We start from the raw sequence: 27,787 nt of genomic DNA, 5'->3' as shown, positions 1-27,787 counted from the left end.
TGCCACCAGGGCCAGAACTCCTGCCAGGATTGCCAGGAGTAGCCTTTTCAAAGTTTTCATACTGGACTGCTTGAGAAATTCACAACTTGTTTTGTGTAATACAGCGAGTGATAAAATACTATTCCTCAAGCCTCTATTACTGACTTCTGTCACTGGCTTGTAATAATAACTTGCTCATAGCAGGGGTTTTTTCTCCATGTTTTGAGCTGTGCCGCCGCTCCAATTTGCAGTGTGTCTTATGTACAGTATGTCCGAGCAATGAGCATATTGGTAGTGCGGTCAGCATGCCTTTATCGAACACACCCATCAGAGTGCAACACACCTCCCGACCGAGTTGGGTAGTTGAAAAGCCTATGGCAATAAAACAGCTCGGATAAAAAAGCCTTTCAACAACGCGGAATGCAGCAGTGCTAATCGCTGTACCTGTGGATAACAGAATCTGCTGCCGTTTGACATTATTCCTGTTTAATTAGCTTTTTGATGATACAGTAATACTAGTATATACTGTAACTGATGTGAAATTTTCCAGGACACAGGGTCATCACAACCAAGGTCAACATGTTCCATTAAAACAAAATGTCAAAGTAGATCCTGCCAAATAACTTGCTCTCCCTGACATTTTAATTGATGCTCTTTATTTGATTCTCCTCTGCAAGAGCAAATAAAACATTTTAATTTCAGTCAGTGCCAGCAAAAATAAATTTACACTAGTGATTCTCAACCTCTAATTTCAAGGAACTGTTATCAATACTTACAGTTAGTAGGTACCAGTAAGACACCTGAGGGTGAGAAGCACGCATCTGCCTCGTTGACGGCAGACTGCTGGGCGAGCTCTGGTACTTTGGCATGGGGGGGGGTCAGATCAACATGGAATGAATTCTGTACTGGCCATATATGGAGCATGTCTTGAGTGTACAGGGTTAGATGACGTCAGATCAACATATTATGGAATGTCAGAACAGGTCAGCTCCATACAGTATATAGAGATCTAAGGGTGGTAGCGGGGCCATTCTCTTTAGTGTACAGTGTTTGATGAGGGCCCAGGTAGGGCCGGGACTTCATTTTCGGGCCTGTTGAGAACTCTAGTTTTCGCCGGCTGCCGGGCGCAGCTGCACTAATATCTTTGGGGCAGGACGGTCTAGAGTTTGAAATTTGAATGGACAGGTATATGTCAAAAGGGAGACATCGAAGAGGAAGGATGGATGGGGAAGGATCAACATATGGAATGTCAGAACAGGTTCTGACATATATCCATATATGGAGATCTAAGGGATTGAGGTTTGAGGTCAGATGTAGAGTTGCTGGCCAATATGGATGACATCAGGGATCTCCATATATGGGCTTAACTGTGACAGCAGGTCACATTTACTATGACATCAGGGTCTCCACATCTCCATCCCTGATGATGTCACATGATGTCACGAGACCTGTGTGCATTATGGTGCCCGACCAACACACTGATGGGGCCCGACACACTGATGGCATCACGGCAGTGACGGGGAATTTCACAATTCCATAGTTAAATGTGACCGAAGGTCGCAAATAAAGACAATAGTGAAACTGATCACCTTGTATGTTCTCTAGTTGTATTTTACATAATATTATAATGGTGACCACTGGGGGTCACTAGACTCTAAGGTTGAGAACAACTGCTTTACAGGACAGCCAGACCAATTTATTTTATTTGTGCTGTCCTCTACATCTCCCTCTGTTCTACTTCTGCTCCTTATGGAATTGAGCCCCACCATTCTTTCTTGGTTCTCACTTCACTGGTTCAAAATCTAAGTCACTGTCATGCTCACTGTCATTGCTGCTCGTCTGTCAAGCTCCCCTGGCCTTTCTCATTCTCATCACCAACACATAACTGTCTCTTCGATTGGTTGGCGTCATCTAAGGTGTGCAATGTATTTTTCTTAGGCCTTCCTCTAGGTCTGCCTGTGGACGCGTATTTGTATCTCTTTTTTTTTTCTGGCACCAGCTGTAACTGCTCATCATCAGGGTTGCAAAATGTGTTACTTCGCTCAGGCTCATCAGTATCAACACCACTGCTCTCCATTTCATCCGCTTTAGCCTCCTCAGCATCAACGTCACTGCTCTCCATTTCATTTGTCTCATCTTTTTCTACCTCAGACTCATTCCTACTAGTCTTCTCCAGCAGAACATTCTCCCCTGGGCCAGGGATTTGTCCATGATAACGCTGGATGTGACTCTTCAGACTAACATTGTGATTAAAGGACTTGTCACAGTGCTGACATTGATAGGGTTTCTCTCCTGTGTGGACACGCATATGGGATTTGAGGTGGTTTGTTTGGGTGAATGAGCGCTGGCACACCTCACATACAAACGGCTTTGCTTGTGTGTGCACAACCATATGCCTCTCCAGTGAACTGGGACAGAAAAACTCCATGCTACATGTGTGACAAATGTGTTTTTTGGGGCCTCTGTGACTCAGCAGGTGTTTACGGCGCTCTTCTTTCTTGGCAAACGCCCGTGGACAGTCAGGACATTGATAGGGCTGCTTTCTAGGGGGGTGCCTCTTCTCGTGTGCAAGTTTGTCTGCCCTCATTCTGAAGGTTGATAAACAGTACTTACACACATGCTTGTAGCCATACACATGGACCTTGCTGTGAGCTTTTAGAGTAACCTCACATGCATATCTCTTGCCACACACATTACAAGAATAGGTCTTTTTGTTCTCACATGTGTGAGTCTGACTGTAGAAATATCTTCCGCATTCAGGACACAGTTGGCGGAAAGCCACTTCATGTATGCCATCTGCATCAGACTCACTGTCTGCAAGCTCATTGAGGTGTTCCACGGGATCCCAATCACTGTCTGAATTGCAATCTCCACCATCCACCTCGCTGTTTTGTCCTTCATCGGTGGAGTCGTTTTCATCACTAAAACCAACAGTTGCCGTAATGGCAGAACTCTCTGGATCACTGTTGCAGCTGCGGACGTCACCCAAGGGCACTGCCTATGAGAGAGAACAGATGAGCGGTAATGTCTGCAGTTTGGTCGGTAGTGTGGTTTGTATGTATGAAAGTTTGCCAAAAGTGTAATCAATAAATCAAGCGTAGCGTTAGTTCATTGCGGCACAGAGGGCAGATGGTTTATATGTGTGTACATGGTTCCCCCTCATTCATTCCCCCTAGTGATCTATACTGCTTATTTAAATCCGCTGCCTCTCTAGGCCACGCCCTCATTCCCACAGTGCAATTCAGGCAGCTACTTAAGCAGCCTCAGCTCACTTCTCTTTCTCTATGCTGAGCCGTCAAGCAGCTTGTGTGGCGCTGCGTGAAAATGTCCCCCACCTCCCCGGCCTCCTCCCTGTTGTTCTTAGTCCAGGGGTTATGGGATATTATTGTGTTGAATCATGTGTTGTGTTTCATTGTGTTGAATCTTGTGTTGATGTGTCATTACTGTGTATTGTTCATGGATTATTGTATATTTGGCTCTGCTCTGGGGGGGTTGTTGATATCAGAGCTGTGTCTTGGTGCACAGATAATCAGATATATCAAATGTGATATCAGACCTGTGTCTCGGTACGCAGCTCATCTGATATCACATGAGCAAAGCCACACCGCCATACTATCATGCAAAAGCTTTGCAATAAATGGTCTATGATCAATCTGAGCCGAAGTGTCTCAATGAATTTACCATTTGTTAACAGTTAGCTGAGATGGTTAGTAGGGTGGATGTGCAAAAACTTTCAATTCGGAGAATAATAAATGGGTGGTATGAAATACTGTAGATTGTCTATTTGCAGGGTGAAAACGTTAGGCGCTGCATGCCACTCTTGTTGCATGTATGGCTCATAGAGTATTAAAAGGATAGAGACTGAACTGGCGCGAAGCTCCGCCCCCTCCGCTATTCATGTCAGTGGAAGTTGCTCAGTGGCGTTTTGAAGCACCCGGAAGGCTGCCGGAAGTACCGTCTATTTTTTCGCTGATTCAGCATTTAAGAAGTGCGGAAGTGCAGCTGGGCTTTAACATTGAGCGCTCGGTTGCACAGGGTTTCCTCGTCAAGAATCCACGGGTCCGCCTGCAGTCCTTCCTCTTACCACTAGGGCCCAGCTCTTCAACATTGGAGTGCCTAGCTGGCCCCTTGGTATGGCTGCCATGTTTTTCTTTTCTTTTCCAAACAATGTTACATTTTTTAACTTACAAAGATTGGCTGCCATGTTATTTGTGTAGTGGACACTGACACCCGAAACTTCATAATGCGACATTATATACCTTCTCCATTTGCTGACTCCTCCAGTTTCTGTTGAAGTGGCATTGGGGGCACAGCTGATGAATAGTCAGGAAGGTCTCTATTGACGTCTTCTGGACTTCACACATGGAGCCACACACTGGACACTCTTCAAACAGTTGGAGGAGACAGTCTTCATCCACAACATATGTAGGGACATGATTTATGGAGAGTGATGCTTGTCTGCCCAATGTATAGGTGAGAAGGGAAAAAGGTGACATTAAACAAATCAATGCCAGAAATGACAGTCCAGTAACTGTACTATAATAGTTCTATTGAACTAGCCATCACGATTACGCTTTGAAGCAAACATACGATGCAGCCTCTGTCAAGACAGATTCACCATCATCTAGTTTCAGCCGTCGTCTTTTAGAGGGTAGAAAGGGCTTCCGGAATGTTGAGCTCTGGACTGGAGGTGGTCTTTTCCATTGGAATGGTGTACCGATGCCAACACTCACAGAAAGCAGACTTATCTGAGTGCCAACACTCTCAGAATGCACACGTATCTGAGTACCTAAGTAGAAGACAGTGGCTGTTAAAGCACTTTCAAACTGACGTACCTATTAAAACATGTGTAACCTATATTATGCAGGCCTTTCACAATTATTACATAATTATTTGAGATAATCGCAATTATTTTTGCATAATCGTCAATCGTTTCCATGTTGAAAGAGTCTGTCAGTACAAATACCCTCCTAACCTCCTCAAGCATTGTCTCTCTTTCAACGGGGGCACTGGGGGGTGGTCGCCCAGCAGGCTAGGACGACCTACACTCATGTCAATTAGAGGCCAGACCACACTGTATGGTAATACAGGGTTTATTTCTCTTTTCTTTTGTCTTTGTATATTAGTCTTTCTCATGTGCGATATCAGGTTGTTGTTGTTTTCTTTTTCTGTATTTTTGCAGAATATCTCTTGTTTTGTTGTGTACAGTATACTTACCAGTACTATTTGCAACACGTGCTACACTTTTGTGTATTTGTGTTGTCTTGTGAAAAACAAAATCATGTTTATATAAAATATATTTAAAATGTTATTTGTTATTTATGCCATCTGTGCATTTTGTGATTAGGAAGCCTAGAAAGGCAAACAGAAATACAAATTGTAACGTTTCAATGTTCAATGCAAAAGAAAAACGTATGACAATAATGGTCAAAGTAAATGTTCTACCGGTAATCTAATCGCCCTAATATTATGTATTCTATGTCACAGACCTTGACTTTTGGAGAGTCTCCTGGTCCAGGAGACTTGGGTGCCGTAAGATCTTTTCAGTCGGGGGTCAGCTCTGATGATCATGGTCTGGGTGTCAACAGATCTCTTCTGTTGAGAGTCAGTCTGGTAACCGTCAGTCTGGCAAGCTATGTCCCTGGAAAGTTTGAACTGCGAAAGAAAATCCTAGGAACAATTTGGAACATGTCAGGGAAGAAATGTTACATTTATGTTACACGTAAGTTGAAGCAGTGTACAGTAAGTTATTCCGTTTTCGCGCTGAAGCAGGGTGTTATACATCCGTTCCACTGAAAGAGTGTTTTGAAATGTTGTGCTGTTTTTGGAGCGTAGAGCGTAGGTGCGTAATGCCAAGGATGTTAACAGAGGATGCGAACGCTTCCGAAAAGGTTAACAACACTTTTCTATTGTATATATTAAAGATAACGTGATTGAGGGTCCGAAGGATGGTGACATTTATCGCTGGTGATTGTGGAAAAAAACTCGAAACATGAGTGTGTGTAACAACTTTATCTACATTGTATTGTCTGCCGTTAAGATTTTAATTAATACTAATGTATTAATTAAATGTGCAACAAACATTTCGGTGATACTTACAGCATGTGCTTTTGACTCCTCAGCAGCGGTCCTCAGAATCTTGGGGGTTCTAGAACCGCTGTCGTTCCGCACTAGACCAGCTGTTTTCTGTGGTGAGAACAAACAGACAGTTATTAGCCCTCCAAAAAGAAAGTGCCTCGAGTGCTTGTTGTCATGTATGCCAACAAACTATGTGCGAGTCTGGCAGTCTGCTCAATCTTGGTGACACTGAGGAATATGAGGGAACCATAACTCATTTGTACACCTAGTTTTTAGATTAGTGAATTGGAACATAAGGTTGCACGAGAAGTTGTCACCACAGATGGTGACCGGAAGTTACGTATAACAGGTGTGTGTGTGTGTGTGTGTGTGTGTGTGTGTGTGTGTTGTACAGGACTTGTGTGTTTTGGAGAAACACACGAGGGGTGCTTTGTCGAGTCAGTGTTTGTGTTGGAACTCTCAGTGCAGCCGCACCGTTCATATTCAGCTTCCTCCAGAGAGATAGATGGTGTGTGTGTGTGTGTGTGTGTGTGTGTGCGTGCGTGCGTGTGTGTGTGTGTGTGTGTGTGTGTGTGGTTGTGCGTGCGCACGTGTGTACATGATGCTGCGGTGTTAGGTCCTAAATAAGTCATTATTAGGCCAATTATGCAACAATGCTAGCGAGCTAAAATATAGTCATCCTTGCTCTAGAAAGCGCCAATGTTTCCATCTAGATAGATAGAAACCGTAGATTAGGAGTTATTCAGCTTTTATTCAGCCTGTATAATGGGAGGTGGACGGCAGCGCGTTTGCGCAAACCGGGCTAGGATCGCTAAAGAAGGAAAGGCCGAGCCAAAATAATAATGTTTTTTAGTTATAGTTCTTCTATTTATAGTGACTCATAGGAATAGACTATGTGACATCCAGTTATAGTCTGGTGACCACCGGAGAGACGGGTGACAGCCGGAATGTAGACGGGGGAGCAGTATGGGTTAGCGCCCCAGCCTGTGTCCTCCGTGAGGAGGAAGCCCAACAACCCTCGGTGAGGCCTTTGGGAGGGCCATGCAAGCAGCAAGCGGAACCGCAGCACCATGACCCTGCGGAACCATTGCCCACCACTCCTGAATGAACTGTCTGGTGCTGGGACTCTGGTGCAACGCACAGGTCCTTGCTCTACTCCTGGTGAGAGCAGGAGTGGACCTGGTGAGACGTAGGAGGGGCCCGGACAGGAGACAACCCACAGAGCCTAGTGCCTCCATGTGCCAGAAGTGTACCTCCCAGCCCTGGCAGAGTAGTTCTGGAGTAGTTCCAACGGATTGTGTGCCCCTGATTTTTTCCTAGTGGGACTGATTGAGGGTAGCTACTGGGACGTAAGTCGGGACTTGATCACTGCCGGCTGTGTCGCCTGAGTGAGGGGTATGTTGTTGAGAGACCCGAAACCCTGTTGACCGAGTCAGGATACATCACTGAGGATACGTCCCAGGTGCATCCATGCAATGTTTTTTAGTTATTGTTATGAAAAAATAGTAATCAGCGATCCGGTTTGATATTAATAATAAAGCTTATCAGACGGAGTACTCCGCCAGGAGCGGAAGGTAATTACATCCCTTATGGTGGAGTTCTCCGCCAAAAGCAGTAAGTCAGGCGGCAGCTCGCTGCAGCTGGTGGTTCCACGCACCAGATAAGGTGCCCTTTTGTTTCACTTGAGCACCTGCCCCTCAAAGTGTCTGTCCACTGCCCAACTATGAATTAGCTGGGGACCCCTAGAACTGCCTCAAGGTCCCTTCTAGCCCCTCTCGGAACCCTACATAAAGCTTTTATGAAATTTGATTGTCGCTTTATATAGGGTTCCTGGTCATGATAAGATTTTCTAATGCGATTGTTGGAACGCGGATATAAACAAACTCATCGTTTAGTCGATCGGCGCGGTATTAAGCCATTTTTACCTGTGTTGACTTACGAATGTGCGAACTATAAGTACCTTACAATGCTTACATACCTCTGATAAAATCTCCTGTGTCGCGGAAGCCGTTAAGTATTTTTAATCCATGTTTGATTAAAAATGTCGCTTTGATTTCCTCTTGTTTATTTACCGTTTATTGTACCGCCTCCCGATGTGCGGTTGGCTTGTGCCGGCTACGTCATAGCTATAGCACCACTCGCTAGCCAGATAGGCGGTACAATGAGGTGTCAATAAACAAGGTAGGAAGAAGCGACATTTTTAATCAAACAGATTAAAAATACTTAACGGCTTCCGCGACACAGGAGATTTTCTCAGAGGTATGTAAGGTACTTATAGTTCGCACATTCGTAAGCAAACACAGGTAAAAATGGCGTAAAACCGCAGAATCTTTTCTCCTTACGTGTTTACATTGCATTTGTGTGTGCTTGTGTGTGCGTAACTGGTGGCAGCCCAGCGTGAACCAGGACCCAATGGGTAAAGTAATCAAAGTGTCAGAAACTTTACTACATTTGGGTTCTGCTTGTGGGGCTATAGGTCCCTTCGGGAACCACTGACATAGCCTACAGCTAGCTGCTCATATCACCAACATTTTTACACTCAGGGAAGTAGTTTTGTATATCCCCTTGTTTTGGCATTGTGGCTATATTTTCACCATAGTTGGAACATCTCTTTCAACACGTGCATTGTACTCATCCTCAGCCCAGTATGCTGACAGACAGTGTTTTCGTCCAAATAACTAGTCTAGCATTGAACAAAACATGCTCTCTCCAAATGCCTTATTCGGCGTGGTAGAGACAATAACAACCTGCTGCTAACTAATGCTAGCGTCACGTTGACACTTACCCGAGACAGCCCAAGTTTGTGTACCGCCGTAGATCCTCGTGCAGCGGCAGCAGCTTGACCAGGAGGTGACAGGATCGAAGGTACAGCACCAGAAATAAGTCTCACACGATTCAATGACCTGAATCCCATTCGATGCTCCATGAGATCTCCTTGTACATAGTCCTCGTCTTTGAAATGCACGCTACACAGAACCGAGTGCACTTTCACACATGACGCTGTAAAATCTGCTCTCTTTGCCTGCACGAACCTCACCCATGCCCGAAAGGCCGGCGTTCCTTTCTTTGGAAAGGAATGAATTTTGTTTCCAGAAAGGTTGGAATTAGAGCACCCAGCAAAAGCACAAACGTTCACCATTGTTTCACCCTACTCTCCAAGAGAACCACGCTGAGAAAAAGTTGGCGAAAAAAACAACAACAAACCGGATAAGCAAACAAGAAGAGAACAAGACGCCAGTTACCTGTACTATCAGGCAGCGCCCTCTGCTGCGGGGACCTAATCTTACGACATCATTCACAACACTCATAAAAAGGGATTTTGATAGGCGCGTTCATGGACGGCCAACTCGGGCCGAGAAAAAGTGCGATAAACTCGCTAAAACTGGGTCAATTTTCATAGTTTTTTGTTATCTTCATGATAACACTATTGCCCTTGACCCACATTGTTTATAAATAAAAAATGCAACCTGAAGGCTGTCCTTTACGTGCGCAGTAGACACGCATCTAAACTACGGCAAGTCTGTTGGTTAGGACCCACCAGTGACACCACAAGTGTCGTTCGATTTTGTTTATGTTTGTAAACCGGGTTTTCAGTTTCTAAGTAACCACAGAGCTATAGTTGCTAGATAGGTTGTTGAGTAGCTCTGGTGAGTGGTCCAGTGCGCATTAGAGCTATGGACCAGAGCTAATTGTTGAGTAGCTTCCAGAGCTCCCGAGCATTGTTTTTGTTTACCTGGGCTTTATCATTGATAAAGTTTATTTTTGCAGATTTGGTCATGGCAGTTACAATGTTTCTTTGCTGATTTCTCACACAGTAGCTAGGCTCACAATACATTCAAAGAAAAATCTACCCGACAAATTTCACGGGTAGATTTAAAATGCATTGATAACACATACTCACTCTGTTTATCTCTATCATGGCACACGCTCGCGACTGTGAAGGATCGGTTGGGTAACTGTGGCTGATGGAGCACCACCAGGAACATTGCGTGTGGGGGAACAGCATCCTTCGCCAGTCTCAGATGTTTTCTTAGTCCAGCTTTCCACTGCCCATAGCCATCATAATCACTCGGAGTAAAGTGGGCCCCACATATTGTCGAGAGGCCCGGGGTCCCCTTGTTCCAGTCCGCTTTCTTGATCTGAGCAAATAGGTCCCACTTGCGAGCAATCTTCTCGTTTTTTGGCCAAACGTGCATTTGGCCATCACATTGGGAGTTACTGCACCCTCCAATAACCCAACGCTTAGGCATCTTGTTAGCTTAAAAAAAGCTGTTTTGTTTTGCTTTTAAAAAGACGATTTTGGTAAAAGTAAACTATACTACTACCACTAAGCTACTACTAAAATGAAATAAAAGTAATACTAAGTAAGATATAAATACTACTACACAAATTCCAACTCTGCAACTCGACCAACAACTCGATCACTGTCTGAGCGGTAACTGGAAAAGTCGCCGGGTTTTCCGACTCACCGCGAAAAGTGCGGACATCTCGCCGCGAAGGTCCCCGAAAGTCCGGACATGTCGCCCGAGGTGGGAGAGCTCGCCCAGAGACAGAGAGGCAGAGGGGAACCTAAATGACAATGATAATGATAATTATAATAATAAAATTATTGAAATAAAGAACTAGTGAATTGTTTGCTAGCGTGCTGCTTGTTTATGTTATGGATATACATACTGTACAGCTTTGTCATGAATAATTGTCTCCACCAGGCCGAAGACCTAGGCCCTAGGGGGAGAGTATGTTTTGCACTCCGTCCGTGTGTCCGTCCGTGCATGTCTGTCCGTCCTTCCGTCCGGCACCGTTGGCCCAATCCATGCCAAACTTTGCACACACACTCCCTGGATGCCAACGACGAACCCCCAAATATTCCTCAACGGCCTGTTATAGCGCCACCAGGAGGCCACAACCTGACCTGCCCTGGTGGAGACCTGTGCCGATTGGCACTTTATCTAGTTATACTTTAAAAAGGTTTACATTGTATGCTCTTGTGTGTTAAATGTGCAAAAGACATTTTCTATGAGAGGTTTTTGGCATATCCCTTTAAGTTCACTCCACTTTTATAACACTGCCCCTTTAAGAGCCTCCATTGTTGTTTGGGGGATGTCCAGTTAATGGTTTTAATGCAAATATAGGGTAAATGATGATGGCTAATACTTCCATCAACACATTAGCATGTGAGACATTTTTGTGTATTTTTGTGTATTTTTGTGTATTCACAGTCACTTTATTCTCCCCTCCGTAACAACAGTTAATACAAACAAAAACAAGTCTTCTGAGCAACATTCTAGGCTATAGAGAAACATGCAATCACATTATTTTACAATGTCTTATAGTAATTTACTCTGTGGTCGGTAAATCATATCACACCATGGCGAGCTGTCCACAGATCCCGGCAAGCTGTCCGGCGAGCTGCTCACAGCTCCAGTCTTCACTTTTTGAAAACTTGCGGCGTTTTTACTGTTTTCTCCACAGCGATTTGGTAACTCGCCGACTTCTTTGTCTGAGCGACATGCAATGCTAACTTGTTATGCTAGCCGACTCAAGTCGAGTATTTATTTTTCTCAACACCCGTGTGAAGTGAGTGGTGCAACTCCGTGTGTGTGTGTGTGGGGGGGAAGTTCCAGACCCCCAGGAACGCTAGCCTGTCTAATAAGCCAGACCGAATCAGCCGTTGGCAAAAAAAAGTGTTGTGTGACCCAGGGTGCCGGCCCGATTCCGGCGAGCCACCCCGCGTCCGAAACGGTTGGGAAATGACAGAGTTGCCTTGTGGGGGTCCCTCTACTGTACCCTCTACTGCAGTGGTTCCCAAAGTGGGGTCCGGGGACCCCCAGGGGTACCTGAGGGAGTTCCAGGGGGGACCCATCTATTTTGTTCATGTTCATAAAGTGCTAAAGTGTTTAAAGCAGTGGTTCCCAAACTTTTTCATGTCAAGGACCCCCAAATTGACACTACTTAGCCCGTGGACCCCCATTTGAAAAGATATGCCAGGGACCCCCATAAGAGAAGACGTACACATTTAGACGTCTACATTTAGACGTACACATTTAGACGTCTACATTTAGACGTCTACATTTAAACGTATACATTTAGACGTCTACATTTAAACGTATACATTTAGACGTATACATTTAGACAGTGCCTCCCCAATGCCTCCCCAGTGTGCCCCCCGAGTGCCTTCCCACTTCCCAGTGCCTCCCCAGTGTGCCCCTGAGTGCCTCCCCAGTGTCTCCCCAGTGCCTCCTCAGTGCCTGCCCAGTGTCTCCCAGTGCCTCCTCAGTGCCTGCCCAGTGTCCCCCAGTGTCCCCCCAGTGTCTCCAATAGCAATACAAGAGCAATAATACAAATTAATCTTAATGTATTAATCTTATTAATGAATGAATCAAATGAATTCATTAATCAAAATTGCGGCCTGTGCCCAGCACCATGCCAAAGCTTTTTCCTGCAGGAAACACTGCTTGTGGTTGTAAATATATTGTTATCCGTGTTGCGAGGATGAGGGGGTACCGTAAGGGAGTGGGTGCACCACTCAAAAAATTAAGCAGAGCTGCTGCCGAAACCCCTATCTCTCCCTGACGTCACGTGATGACGCATTCAGGTTTTCCCCCCGAATGCAAGCCTGTTCAGGGAGCTGAGAGCTCTGAACTTCAACTGTGCCTGTGTCTTGTTATTTCTAAAACGTTTTTTACTGGACATCCTTAGGGGGTCTTTGATAGATAATATGCATCATTACTTTTAAAAGGAAAGGTCCCTGCTCCCCCCCTTTAATTAGATATACTCAAGTAAAGTACAAATATCTCAAAATTGTAGTTTGCACTAGTACAGTAGGCTACTTAAGTACAGTAAGTGCACTGTCCACCACTGCTGAATGAAAGCCTCTTCTACAGGAACTATGTTTAAGACTTTTATCGTTTCAGACGCGGGAAGGAACTGAGCCAGCCCCCTGGGCTCATTCCTGGGGGTCTGGATGTTCCAGGGACCCCCACACGGTAACTCTGTCATTTCTAGAAGACTTTTTCACAAAAATAATCAAAGTACAGTACAGAGCACAGTACAACAAAACAGTACAGTAAACAATTAATCTTATGCCCAGGACAGAATCTCAAAGAGTGGTGTCATCGAGTGCAGTTTAAGTGATCAAAAACTGATTTCTGCACCCGTAAAATTCATAGATCTGTAGTTCATTGTCACACGACAATTAAATGCAGATCTATGAAAAACTACTCCAGTAAATGGACTGGTCAGATGTTCTTTCTTTTCAAAATCTTTTCATTCAAGTTTTTGTGACAAACCCAGGGGCAAGTATTAAACAGACATATCAAAATATGAAAATTAAAATTTAACTCAATCCCCTATCCCACCTAACCTGACTCTACCAGGCTATATCCCACCCACCCACAATCCCAAGGATAGTCAGAAAGACAGTCAAAATTAAATACATATATACACATATACACGAAATACATGCATACATAATTACAAAAAAAGAATATATATATATATATTATATATATATATATATATATATATATATATATATATATATATATATATATATATAAAGCAGCTTTTTATAGCAGAGCAGATTTGGTTTCTGTTGTGGTTTGGCGTGGTGGTTTGGCCGAGGCATAGGCACACTATACAGTTTGTGTATAGTGTGTACAGGTCTTGTAAAACTTTTTTCCAGAGCCGGCAATTGAAAACCTTAACATCTCTAACTCAAGACAGGACATTATATCACGAAGCCACTGACGGAGCACAGGCGGGGCAGCATCCTTCCATTCGAGCAGAATGGCACGCCTAGAGAGCAATAAGGCAAAGTCGACCATACGACACTCTATGCGTGTTAGAGGAAGGTCATCCCTTCCAGCAGTGCCAAGGAGAGCCACTAAGGGATCTGGGTCTAGATTTTGGTGTAGAATGTTGGAATTTAACACATTCCCCCAAAATGGTTGTAATTTTGGACACATCCAATACTGATGGAACAAAGTTGCATCACCGCTCTTGCAATTGTCACAGGTAGGAGTTACGTCAGGATAAATACTAGCCAGTTTAGCCTTGGACATGCTCTATGGACTATTTTAAACTGCACTAAGCAATGTCGTGCACAAAGAGAGGACTTGTGTATAGAAGAAAAAATTGAATCCCATACTTCATCAGACAGTGTGAGCCCCAGATCATGTTCCCAGTCGGCCTTTATCTTATCTAAGGGCGCTATGGCCTCGAATTTGAAATGATATCATATAATATTGAAATGGCGCCCTTAATCGTTGGGTCAAAAGACAGAAATTCATCAATAGGGTTAGCATTAGGCTTATTAGGGAAGCCAGGTAATATAGAGCTCACATAATGCCGGGCCTGCAGAAATCTGTAGAAGTCTGGTCTAGGTAGTACTATATTTCTTTGAAATTTGATCAAAGGATGCAAACCTATAAATATGTCTTTAAACCATTTGATGCCCTTTCCATGCCAACTCTGAAAGGTCATGTCTTGCATTGATGGAACAAAAAGGTGTTTGGATGCCACAGGACTGACCAGGGAGAGGTCTCTATAATTATAAGTTTTCCTGAACTGGGCCCACACTCTCAGCGTATGACGCACCACCGGGTTAGTTATTGAATCAGGCCTGGTCAGATGTTCTAAATGGCAACTCAGCGAGGGCACCTGGTGAAGTTTCAAATCTACAGTAAAGTAAAAAGAAAAATTAAAATAAAATAACTGAAATATGAAGAAGCAGCCTTCAGCAATATATACATCAGCATAGGGAATTCTATTGAGATTCTATCAAATGTAATTATAATAAAGTTTTACTTCATTATATATAATATATAAGGTGCTGTAGAAAGTGGGCTATAATCTAGAGTCCAGCATGGCCTGTGACTCATCTCTCTGCTCATTTTCATCATTATCCTTTTTGATGCGGTCTAGGTCTAGGACAATCTTTTTCTTTACCTTGAGCCAGTCCCACCTCTCAGGTAGCAGGCCATGGTTGAACATGCAAGAAGCTATGAAGGAGAAAAACAAGATGGCCACAAAGGTGGTGAGCATGCAGATAGTCCTGACAGGGGACTGCTGGACATAAACGCCATCCTTTAGCGTGCAACCTGGAAGCGGGAGGATAACTGGAAGACCTAAAGCCTTTTCTCCGATCAAAATTCTCATCGTCACCCCAACCAGGTAAGCCAGGGAAGCCCCATAACCATTTGACACACTGAAGAAGAGGACACAAACCAGCTGGGGGAAGAGGATGGTATAGGCCAAGTCTGCACCAAGGATCCAAAGCACCAGAATGCTGTTGCTGTAGTAGAGGGTTAGAAGTGTGGCGGTTACACCTATTACCACAACTGAGATACGGATCACCCACATCATCTCACGGTCTGATGCCTGGTACACAGGGTAAGGAGAGAAGAGTGAAAGAGAGAGAGAGATACATTTACTTATGCATCTGTACATTTTAACCCTCTAAGACCCGCATTAATTTCTACTTGCAAAAAATTGATTTAAACCTTACTACTACTTTGTACTACTAGGACTAAGACTAAAAAATATGTAAAAAATAAAGGAAAAAAAAGTTTGATGAAAAATTTATAATAATTATATAATAATATAATAAATTAATAATTTACATTTGGGGGATATCTTTCACAATAATGAATAAAACATGTTCTAGACATTCTAATGATCACAAAAAAACATATATTACAATTATTTTACTTACTTTTATTAAGGTTAAATGTCAAAAGTCATAGGTTAAGTCCAGAAACTTTTAATTTGTGTGAATTTCAGCCTCTGTGGGGGGTATTTATATGCAAATATCATGACCAATGGCATTGAAATGGCATTGCAATGAACATCACTGATGACGTTTAGGTGAAAAAATAACAGAAAAAATTATAATAATTAAGTAATTAATTAAAATATAACTTAGAGGGTCTTAGAGGGTTAAAGGGGAACTTTGCCTATATTTAAAGATGGAGTGCTGTGATTTTTGTATTCTTTCCAGTTTTCCATGTGTTTATGAGGTGACATTACTTATTAGACCCCTTGGTGTGGTTGTTATGTGCAATCATGTCTTCCCTTTGTATTTTAGGGTTTCTTCCTGGAGGCTGAAACCTTGACAGTCAAATGTGGCAATGACAAAAAAAACAGTAATATAGTGACATCACAATAGCATCCCCTCCCCTTTATCATACAACAGCAGCTGTGGGTGCGGCTTCAGTTCAGGTGGATCACCATTCACCACCCATCATCATGTTTTAGGGTGGAAAAAACACGGCACTCCATCGTTAATAATAATTTAGCTCAATTGTGAGGAGAAACTGAAGATCTGATGAAAAACGTCTATTGCGTTCTGTGTGTCTAGAGGTTGTGATAGACTGGAGAATCACCATCAACCTATGTAAAACCTATATGTTGTTTTCATGTAGGCTGGTACTGAACGTATTTGTCCAATTTCCATGTCCTCCTCACAATAGAATGATAGCATTCAGGTAAAATATCAGCAGAGTTTTATCTGATATTTATCATACCCTATCATACACAGGGAAGCAAACTCACTGTTTCCTCCATACAGTATGTCTCACCTGTTTCCGGAGGATGTTCTTATAGATGTTGGAGGAAAATATAGATGTCCCTGAAAGCAGGCCAGAGTCTGCAGAAGACATGACAGCAGCGGCTACAGCACCAATCCCAATGATAGAGATGTAAGATGGAGTGAGGTGTTGCAGGGCCAGGGGGAGAATAAAACTCTCCTCTCCCCGTTCGTATGGAGACAGAGGCCCATACTGTGTCGCGTTCCAGTCTGCACCATAGAGGAACAAGACAAGAGTCACATGAGCCATAGACTGGTTTGGAGTATACATTTCTGTCTAAAATGTACAAGCTCACACAGACTCCCAATCATAAAGACTTATTCAGTTTGATTTGTGGAAAAGGAAAGAAAGAAACGGGGAAAACAGCAGAGAAACAATCCCTTTGAAATGTAGTGATTTTTAGATTTTCTTTCCCGTCCCCTGGTCGGTGACAATAATATCCTCAGCCATGATGTTAAACGTGTCTGTTAAAATCTAGGTTTCCTACCTGTGGAGGCTGCAACAGCCCCAACCAGTACAGAAGGGATTCCAACTATGACAATGACAAGGGCAGCAATGAAGCAGATCAGCTGAGCATTGCCTGAAGAGGAAACAGACAGTGTCCTCTGGTGGAAGGATTGGAATCCCATGCTGCCCAGAGCCTGGAACAGGAAAGAGGAGGGTAGTAAATAACAGTATTGTGGGTGTTGCCGTTTATGAAACATGTGATTGTATGTATAGTTTTGCATATGCATTTGTATTTGCTTCATGATTATGGATTTTGGCCCAGATAGTTTGTCTTATGTACACCCCCAGGCCCCAGCCCCCAATCGAACCCTGCAGGACCTTCTACTGTAGCTGTGAGGCGACAGCACTACAGACTGTAGTGCACCCCTGATGAAAATGTTTTATTGATGTTTTATAGGGGGATGAAACCTTAGGCTGATTTTGTAGTTTTGTCTTCCAGTTAAGGATAGAAATATCTAGCTGATTAGTACAAAATAATTTGCCAAAATAATTTGCCAAAATAATTTGCCAAAATAATTTGCCAAAAGAATTACTGCAACACAGTTGCACGTTACAGTATAGCTAATAAGAGCTTTAGGGATAGGTGTGTTAGATATAAAGTGTATGAGTAGATATGTGTCGATGTGCGTTGGACATATTATTGTTGACTTCCTTCTCATTTTCAAAGATTCATTTTTTTTGCTTTTGTGCCTTTACAGTGAAGACGGACAGGGAAAAGGGAGGGAGAGACGGGGAGTGACATGCAGAAAAGGTCGTCATGAACAGGACTCGAACATGCGACACACTCAGGCCAGAGCTTACTGTATATGTGGCATGCGACTGGACTGGCGCCCCAATAGTGTTGATTTTGACAATGAATTTAGATTTAGTCATTTTCATGCATTTCAGGTGTCATAATGGCGTCATAACTAATGGCTGATAATGGCTGATTTTCGACTGATTTTAGGCATGCATGCTGAAAATAGCCGATCTACCAGCTCACAATGCGTGACACGTTGTGAGCTTGTAGACCAAGCATAAAATTACTTGTCTTTTAGTTCTACTGGATCTCTTCTAGTCTTCTCCACTAGTCCCTCCCTAACATTTTAGTCTAGTTTTTATTTGTAATCAATTATTTTCACCCAGTGTCAATTGTCTAATTATGTAATCCTGGGCACTACACTCCCTTTGCCAACCTGGGGAGAGCTGGCAGACTGACCGCATGATTCCTTCAATGCATGAGGAGTCCAAGCCGCTTCTTTTCATCTGACAGGGGGGAGTTTCCCCGGTTGGAAGTATAGCGTGGAAGGAACACGTTATTCCAATCAGTTCCTTTCACCTCCATCAGGCAAATTTTTCGTCATAGTTTTAATCAAATCAACACTGTCTTACAGTCTACAACACAATAAAACAATCGCATGGTGAGTTTGCAGCAAAATTGCAGGCACAACAGTTACATGGTCAGGGCACTGAAGAAGGCACATTCAATCCTGTCTAATCCTAGCCACCCCCGGGCCCCGTCACATGAGTTGTCTGCATGGCTGTAAATAATGCAATGTGCTTTTACGATTGATTTTTATCATTTATCACAAATCCAACAGTGGATCATCAGTCCCTGTCCCTCCCTCCCTGTGTATTCGAAAATATCCAATCTAGTGTTTGACCGAATCCAACATTAATCCAGGTATGGGAAAGTTAAATCATTGATAATAAATAATAGCGTTTGAACCACATATTTTTCTAGATGAACTTTCTTCAACTCACCAGCAGTAAGAAGTCATCAATCCACTTCCAGGCTTGGTCCAGATCCAAAGTGCCTATCCAGGGTGCCTGGTAAGTTTGGTTAAAGGCTGTATGTACTATGCCTATGGATATGGTGTTGGTCAGAAGAAATGGGACACACAACCACTGGATAGGAAGACATAATGGACACCACAATGAGAATTACACAAAATAAAATATAAAACATTGAAATTTAAATGTCAATTATTCTATTGGAAGAGGTGCACCTCTTAATGAGGTTGTGTGTGGGCTGTGGGGCTAATGTCTTTATAAAACTTTCTTGTGACCACCGCACTCTGACTTATTTATGGTGCGTTACCAGCTTATATCAACATTGTAAATAGGTGAAGAGGTCGCACACACCAAGAATACATTTTCAACAGGTTTATTTCTCTACATCAGGACAAACGTTTCGGCTATCTAGCCTTCATCAGTGTGAGGAGTTGTCTGTGTCAAGTCTCTTTTAAAAGTGTGGTGACAATGTGCAGGTGCACATAATCACTGTTATTGATCAGACTGGGATTGGTAATAGTGCTATAAAGTCTCTGTTAACAATGCAAATACATTTGCCCAATATATCTTAAATTACAAATAGGCTACACAAACAAGATGACCAAATAATTAGATTTGTTGAATTATTTTGTAACCTTGTTTGTGTATTTGTATTTTAAGATATATTGGGCAAATTAATTTACATGGTTAACAGAGACTTTATAGCACTATTACCAATCCCAGTCTGTAATCACTGCTTGGGTGTGACTGAGGTGATTAACGGTACTGTACTGTATGTGCACCTGCACATTGTCACCAATCCTACAAAAGAGACTTGACACAGACACACACTGATGAAGGCTGGATAGCCGAAACGTTTGTCCTGATTTAGAGAAATAAACCTGATGAAAATTAATTCTTGGTGTGTGCGACCTCTTCACCCATTTACATGGCTAATGTGCATGGGACCCAGCCGAGACGTGTAGGTCTTTTGTCTCTTTTTTAATGCTCTCTGCCGAGCTTATGCCGTTAAAAGAAAGTATGTTTAATTGACTGTAACAGTGTGCCTTGGACCTCCTTTAGTATTACCATTTTTGAACCCTCGCCAACAATCACCCGTTTACAGTTTGTAGCCTACAACCACACAGACCACGGCAGTGCTTCTTCTTTCTATTCAACACAGGGCTAAGTTTTCATACTAACACACACTAACACAAGGAGATCAGAATACATTTTAAAATGAACTTCAGTTGACTGGGGTACGTTTGTACATACTGGCATAGTTACTCACCAGACAGACAAATACTAGTGACATCTGCATAACATCAGTGTAGGCCACAGAATAAAGGCCTCCTAACAATGTGTAGATGATGGCGATTGTTGAGGAGATCCATATAGAGTAAGAGAATGGCAAGTCCAGAATTACACTCATGGTTGACCCTGTAAGGATAATAAAGGACAGCTTGTATGTGAGAATTTTCGTCTGCATTTCTATGCCACCTATTGTGATCTTTTTTAAACTGCTTTGCCCGAATGTGACACAAGAAAAACAGCGATGGTGGAGGCACCCATGCAAGGTATCAACCTGCTCTATACTGTGATCTTTTATTTTATATTATTCTTTGTAATAAGGTGGACAAAATGATGAAGTATGTGGATCTCTGACATCATATCGATGACCACTCTCTAATTGCTTGTGCTGTTCACTTACCATTTTGAACATTTTGTGGGTGCTATGTTATCAATCGACAAGAAAACAAGACCATGCCTCTGCCAAAGTGCAATTTAGAATATTGACCAGTCCTTTTTCTCCAGAGCTGTTGTTTGTGCTTCACTTGAGCAAGACAGTGTTTTGCTCAAGGATACTTGACCTAAACGATGATAAAGCCAGGATGAAGCAGGGTTCAAACAGGCCACTCTACCTCCAGAACCACTGCTGCCCAATATGATGTGGCATGATACAAGAAAGATAGCAACAGAATGTTTTTGTCTGTCTTCCCTTCATCATTGTAAATGATAGAACGTGCATGATACACCAGTATTCAACTAGATTAGGCAATTCTAGTTCATGGTTTAACCGGGAATCATTAAGAAATGTGTAACTGGTTCGTTAACGGTTCATTTATTGTCTCCACCAGGCCAAAGGCATGCAGAGAGAGTATGTTTTGCACTCCGTCCGTCCGTCCGTCCGTGTGTGTGTGTGTGTGTGTGTGTGTGTGTGTGTGTGTGTGTGTGTGTGTGTGTGTCACTGTGTGTGTGCGCGTGTGTGTGTCCATCCGAGCACTTATTCTAGTTTTTGGGTAAATAGGCAATTATTCACTAAATGTAATTATAATTCATGCTGGGTTTGACAACTGTGAGTGTGATGGCTTTTAGGTTATTGTGAAGATAGGTAGGCAAGTGAAATGAATCTCTGTCAAAATCAGTTTTACCTAAACCAGATAGAGTGCAGGCAACCCACAGCACATCAATTAGCAGGGTAGGGAGTACCACGGCACCAGTGAATACTACTCCATATTTCCTCTGAAACGGGTCCATCATAGTAACATACTTCTTGTCCCTCATTGGCTTGGCAAAGAATAGGCCACCTAGATCATGGAGAAATAATAATTTCCATTGAATTAGTGATTTGTTGTGAACAGACATGACATGACATGATATGACAGTGTGTGTGTGTGTGTGTGTGTGTGTGTGTGTGTGTGTGTGTGTGTGTGTGTGTGTGTGTGTGTGTGTGTGTGTGTGTGTGTGTGTGTGTGTGTGTGTGTGCACTGTACATTGACTACACTCAAGTCTTTCTGGAAATACATCACTTCAGAATTACAATCTCTGTTTCTGTTATTTGTAATTACCTGAGTGAAGATACACTTGTGGACTTAGATAACCCAAACAAAGTTGAGCGCATCAAGAAGGCCCAGTTAATCTATTATGTATTATTTAAATTGAAGTGCTTTACTTACCAATTACAAAGGACACAGAATACTGTACAGGCATAAGAGCCCATATTAACCCCATTGTAGGACTGTACACGGCCTCCGCCACTCCAAGGACGAAACCACCTCCAACCCATGTAGCTGCAGAAGTCAGTATGGGAAAATGGTTGATCTGATATATGCTCTATATCTTTTGTATTCCTAACTAAATTGTACAGTAAGCAGCATCATTTTTTTAAATAAAGATGCCATACACATGTGTACAGTATAGCTACCCACACTCACCCATAGATGATAGATACCCAAGACAATTTTATCAATCAGTGGTGGGGAAAAAAGTACGCATGTTTTAAAAAGATCAATACTGCAATGTAGAAATACTGTTAGCTTTACATAGGACCTCAATACTTTAAATATAGGAACTCAGACAAAGAGCTTTAGTTTAGCCCAGGATGCCTACATGAACAGGAGATGAAGAGAATGCTCAAGAGAATGAAGGCATCGGATTCGAGAAGGGCTAACTCCATCTGCTACCTACGCAAATGCACAATTACTATTTTATATCAATAAAGCATCTCCACTTTTCTACAAACCTGTTGACCTGTCACGATATGCAGATTATGCACTGACCAGTTATTGTTTTGCAGGTATGTGGAAATTGTGTTTCCCAGCTTACCAGTCATGCTGAACATTCCCACTATCAGGTTGATGTTCCTGCCTGCGAGGAGAGAAACTTCTGTCCTGTCCCCCTGGAAATCCGTCTCAGCCCTCCTGGACTTTTGGGAAGCCCATATTCCCGTCCCCAGAATTAATAGATAGAACAATATCACAACAATCAGGCCGGGGATGTTCAAAGCCATGACGACCCATCCACTGGCAATCAACAGGATGACTGACAGGTATTGTAACTGGATGCTACAACAGGACTGAACGTTTTTCTCCTACTTCTGGCATTACGTAATTTACCAGGTTATATATTAACATGGGAATAGATTTTAGGGAGGCCTTGGAAGTCCTCCAATAAAGGTCTCAGTGTGACCTAGTAGTGGTGAGCTACTGTGGTAGAGGTGATGTATGGTGGTGCATTAGGCAACTTCCACTCTCTCTTCGGCAGATGTCCTGGAATAGTACAGAGAGCAATAAGCATAATAGTGTTACCAAATACAAAGTACACAATTTGGCAATGCTATTACTGAAAAAGCAGAGCATAGTTCAGCAACATGAGATCAATTGGGAGTTAATCAGATGGCTAGACCTCAAGATCATCAGCTGTAGGCAAGAAAAGTGACTTAATTAATTTGACTCACTCATTGTCTGCTGGATTGTAGTCTTGCGTAGCCATGACAACTATTCCACAATGTCCGAATGCTATATAGAATCTGGAACTACACCTCCCGAAATCCGCCATCCGCTGGCATAGATCTGATGTTTGTTTTTTCTGCCTTGGAAATAGAGATCACCCAAAGACACAAAGAACCCGTAAACCCGGTAAAAGGTTGTTTAACTTCTAGTTCAAAAGTATATTCAACAAATTAAAAAGACACGGTGCGTTTAAATAATAATAAAAATGATTAATTCCATTCAGAAAGAAAATACACAAGATTAAAGTATGCAGGCAAATAGCTATTTATCCTGTATAGTAAAAAAAAATGGTTTGGTGGACAGCAGAGTGTAGTTACAACATTTGGACAAGTGCAAAACAGGACAAGACAGTGCAAAAACAACATGCAATGAATAGTGAAAAATATAAAGTGCAGAGAGTTCAAGTGTTCAGGTCAGTTCAGAGCACAAGTCAGTCCATTCCACTCTGAGTGGGGGTGGAGGGAGGATAGAGGGGGGTCAAGGCCTATTCATAGTCTGGATTTACGGTGGTGAACTGACCACTGGAGCTGAAATAACGTCCCCCCCCCCCCCCCCCCCCCCCCCCTCAAGTGGTCAAGCAACAGCTCAAACATATGTGCAGTCCAAGTGTCCCTTGATGTGTGCTACCCCCACTGTGCAGGGGAGAACAAACAGTGGCAAAATTATCCAGACTTGGTTCTTGGACCACACAGGTTTGGAGGGTTGCAGAAGGTGGAGGTTTAGGAGACAGGCGTGATCTGGGCTGAATAAATTATTGCAGCTAGGCCACCTATATAGCATCCTACACCAGTGAACAAGCTCCCATTCACTCAGGCTTGATTGGATTGATTGGGTGTTGGTGCCTCTCCTCTCCATGAGCCTTTTGACAATCATAGACCAAATTCTTACTTCAGCTCAGACCAGTCCAGAATCTCAAGAAGTGGCATCATTGAGTCCAATTTACCATAATGTAATTTTCTGCACTTTCTGCACACATTTTCTGCACTACATAAATCTGTAGTCAGTTGTCACAAGACAATCAGATTTGGATTAATGAAACCCTACTCTAGTGAATCACAAACAACAGCTCTGGAGAAAAAGGACTGGTCCAATATTCTAAATTGCACATTGGCAGAGGCATGGTCTTGTTTTCTTGTCGATTGATAACATAGCACCCACAAAATGTTCAAAATGGTAAGTGAACAGCACAAGCAATTAGAGTGTTCATCGATATGATGTCAAAGATCCACATACTTCATCATTTTGTCCACCTTATTACAAAAAAATAATATAAAATAAAATATCACAGTATAGAAAACGTAAGAGTATACAAAAGAAAATAAACTATCACAAAGCTTCAAATATTACATTTCAGAACAGACTAAACAAAAGGAAACATTTCGGTTTGCATAAATATTTCAGATGTAAACAGTTTGTATACAATTTATTATCTATTTACTTTTATTTGTAAATGTATTTATCTCAATAACACACTTTCTAGTGATTTCTTCATACAGTATTTTCCCCACACGTATATGTGCATAATTATGTAGGTAAGCACAGACACATATGGCTATACATGATTTACTAAAGATTGATTTGATTGAGTTGGACATTTTGAGTTTGTTGTCTAATGAGGTCCACAATTTTACCCCTATGACAGATATGCATCTCCCTTTGGAGTTAGTGTTTGGTTGACTTGTTCCCCTGAGTTCATATTTGCATTCTCTTGCCTTGAACAACTCCTGCATACATGCCGCTTAGAGCATGAATTAGAATTTTGTCCTTCAGGCAAAATTCCTTGCCAACCATAAGTACCATTTGTCAAACAAACACACATGCAGGTCTCAACAGAAGAGACCAACCTACACCTTCATTGTATAAGTTATATTGCATACAGATTGGACAAACACTTAAGTTAGCCTAAAAACAAACACAATTGCTATGTAGAAACTGCTATAGCAAGATATAAGCATTTTGCTGCCCTCCACTGGTAACAGATGTATCTGTATCACATTAGTATGGAATTCCATGAAACATGCTGAGTGCATTCATGATGCAGGATGAACAACAACCATTTGACTGAACACATGAAGCCAATCGTAGCAGAATAACTAAACTAGTTATGCCTAAGAGTGAAACACAGGATAGCTACAGGTAAGATAATATAAAATAGACTAAAATATATAGATTACTAGTAGTAAGTAGTAAGTAGTAGTAGTAGTAGTGGTGGTAGTGTGTGAATGAGAGGAACCCAAGTGGAACAGCGCAGGTTACGGGGAGTAGATGTTTAAGTACTTAGAGTCAACATTCCAGAGCAATGGAGTGTGGAAAAGAGGTGAAGAAAAGGGGCAAGCAGGTTGGAATGGGTGTAGAAAAGTGTCAGGTGTGATGTATAATGTCAGATGTTTTGGAGATAAAGTCAGAGGCTAGACTGAGATGGTTTGGACATGTACAGAGGAGGGATAGTAAGTATATTGGTAGAAGGAATCTATAACCTTGCATCACCAGGATTTTCCAAACAGTGACAAGGGTTACCACCCGTCCAATTTAATACAGAATTGTCCTGTATTTGGAAACTACGTGTCCCGTAATGAACTGATGCAGGACACAATTTGTTCTGTATTGTAAGGTAAGGGAATAAATATGAATGACGATTGACAATTCTGCTGTTCTCCTCACTCTGCACCCCTGAGTCCCCTACGCTCTTGTTGCTGACTGTTACTGTCTGGTATTACCAGTTGGTTTGGAAACCTAACTGTAAAATACAAATCTGAGATCCATTAGCCAAAATGGCAGGGAGGATCATGGGTATGTCTACACCTCCAATCGCCCCCCAGGTCATCTTTGAGCAGGCCACCATTGGACAGGTTAAGAAAATTGTGTCTGACCCCTCCCATAGTACTATATACCCTAGTATATCGGCTAATGCCATCAGGTAGGAGGTACGAGGTACAATAGGTACAAGCATTCCTTTGTCCCTCTGTCAATCACACTCCTTAACAGAGTCCTTGCAGAGGGCAGACAGGGTAGGGGTCGAAGGTTATGAGGTGATGTTCTTCCTCTTTTGCACTAGGTATGTTGGTGTGTGGTTTTTTAATGTTGTGCCTTTGTTGTCTTATATTGTTTTGTATTGTATTGTATCTGTATCTGTATGCTGCAGGGCGGGTCCTTGGGGTCCAAGACAAATTTCTCCCTTGGGAGACTTGGGGTGCATTCGGAAATGCGCCCTGAACGCACTGGTGTGCTCTCTTGTCGTTCGTTTATTCAGTGCACTCGGTGCGTTGTCGTTCGAAAATCCAGTGCGCTGCTCACCGGGTGTGCCGAGTGCCCGCACTGAGCGACCCTACCCTGAAGCTGGGGTTGTCCGGTGTCGGCGGTGTGAATGCGTCACAGCTGTGGTTGTTCGTAAATAAGGTAGACTGTGACGTCACCGCCCACCACACTCAACAAACTGACCACATTCCCGGTGCGTATTTCCGAACGCACCCAAAATAAAGAAACCTTGAACCTTGAACCTGGTGTCTGAGAGTTCTCAGCAGCTCATTAATTAGATCCATAAATATTCCCTTTGGTCTTCCTAGACCTAGAGGAAGATCAAAGAGAATATTTATGAATGTACTGTGAAAGAGGACATTAAGTTAGTTGGTGTTATAGTCAGACAAAGTTAGTCAAAAATGAAAGAATGCATAAAATAAAAACAAGAAACGGAAACAAAACATTTATAACATAACCATTCTTTGTTAAAAAGGAAAGTCTTTAGTCCTCTCTTAGTCCTCTTTACAAATATTGTGCTTTTACTCCACTACATTTATTTGAAAACTTTAGTTACTAGTTACTTTGTAGATTATTACAAAACATAGATTAACCACTTCAGCCCTATATACATTTCGGTCATTTGAAAATAGCCGATCTACAAGATCACAATGCGTTGCAATGCAACACATTGTGAGCTTGTAGATATGCAAGCAATGACAATTGACAATTGTCATGACAATGTCATGACAATGAAAATTATATGTACAGACAGTCAACAACAGTGAATATGAATATACTGTATATGAGTGAATAAGTAAGTCTGGAAGGAGGTAGGGCCCACACACCATTCTTTAGGCAAAGGAACTACTTTAATAAAGACGTTTCGATCTCACAGGATCTTCATCAGATCATACTGACCTGATGAAGATCCTGTGAGATCGAAACGTCTTTATTAAATCAATTCCTTTGCCTAAAGAATGGTGTGCGGACCCTAACTCCTTCCATGATTGCCTATTGGCCCTGCACCCACTGTCGATGTGAGTAAATAGGTATGCTCTGAGCCTCTGAATAAGTAAGTCTCACATCAGTTATGTCACGGTTCTGTAGTGTAGGCTACCTGTGTGTAGTCCAAGCACCGCCGCACCGGAATCAGCAGGAGTCAGCAATTCTGGAGTCTGTGGCTGAATGTGCTCCTCATCCCCTCGATCACATCATCATAGACAGGATGGTAGGAGTTCACAAGGATAGTATCAAGCTCCTCCCCTCCACAAACACCTCCAGATTTCCACAAAAACATTCTCTGAATTTCTTAAATGCAAGTTAAAGCTTGCCAAGCATTTGGACAGTGATGAA

General features: G+C 42.5%; 1 protein-coding gene across 1 annotated transcript; it reads right to left on the bottom strand.

Moving 5' to 3' along the window:
- Nucleotides 1-14,904: 14,904 nt before the first annotated feature.
- On the bottom strand, nt 14,905-22,695 carry LOC308312394 (high-affinity choline transporter 1-like; the record flags this gene model as incomplete). Its single annotated transcript, XM_080758999.1, has 8 exons — nt 14,905-15,438; nt 16,638-16,855; nt 17,134-17,287; nt 18,897-19,040; nt 20,197-20,345; nt 21,338-21,493; nt 21,863-21,976; nt 22,512-22,695. The coding sequence occupies 8 exons, from the start codon at nt 22,693-22,695 to the stop codon at nt 14,905-14,907; spliced, it is 1,653 nt and encodes a 550-aa protein (XP_080615125.1).
- Between the last annotated feature and the right edge of the window lie 5,092 nt (nt 22,696-27,787).

This window comes from Protomyctophum bolini (genome assembly GCF_963924005.1).
Source record: "Protomyctophum bolini genome assembly, chromosome: 3".
Lineage (NCBI taxonomy): Eukaryota > Metazoa > Chordata > Actinopteri > Myctophiformes > Myctophidae > Protomyctophum > Protomyctophum bolini.
This window is presented reverse-complemented; position numbering and strand designations above follow the sequence as displayed.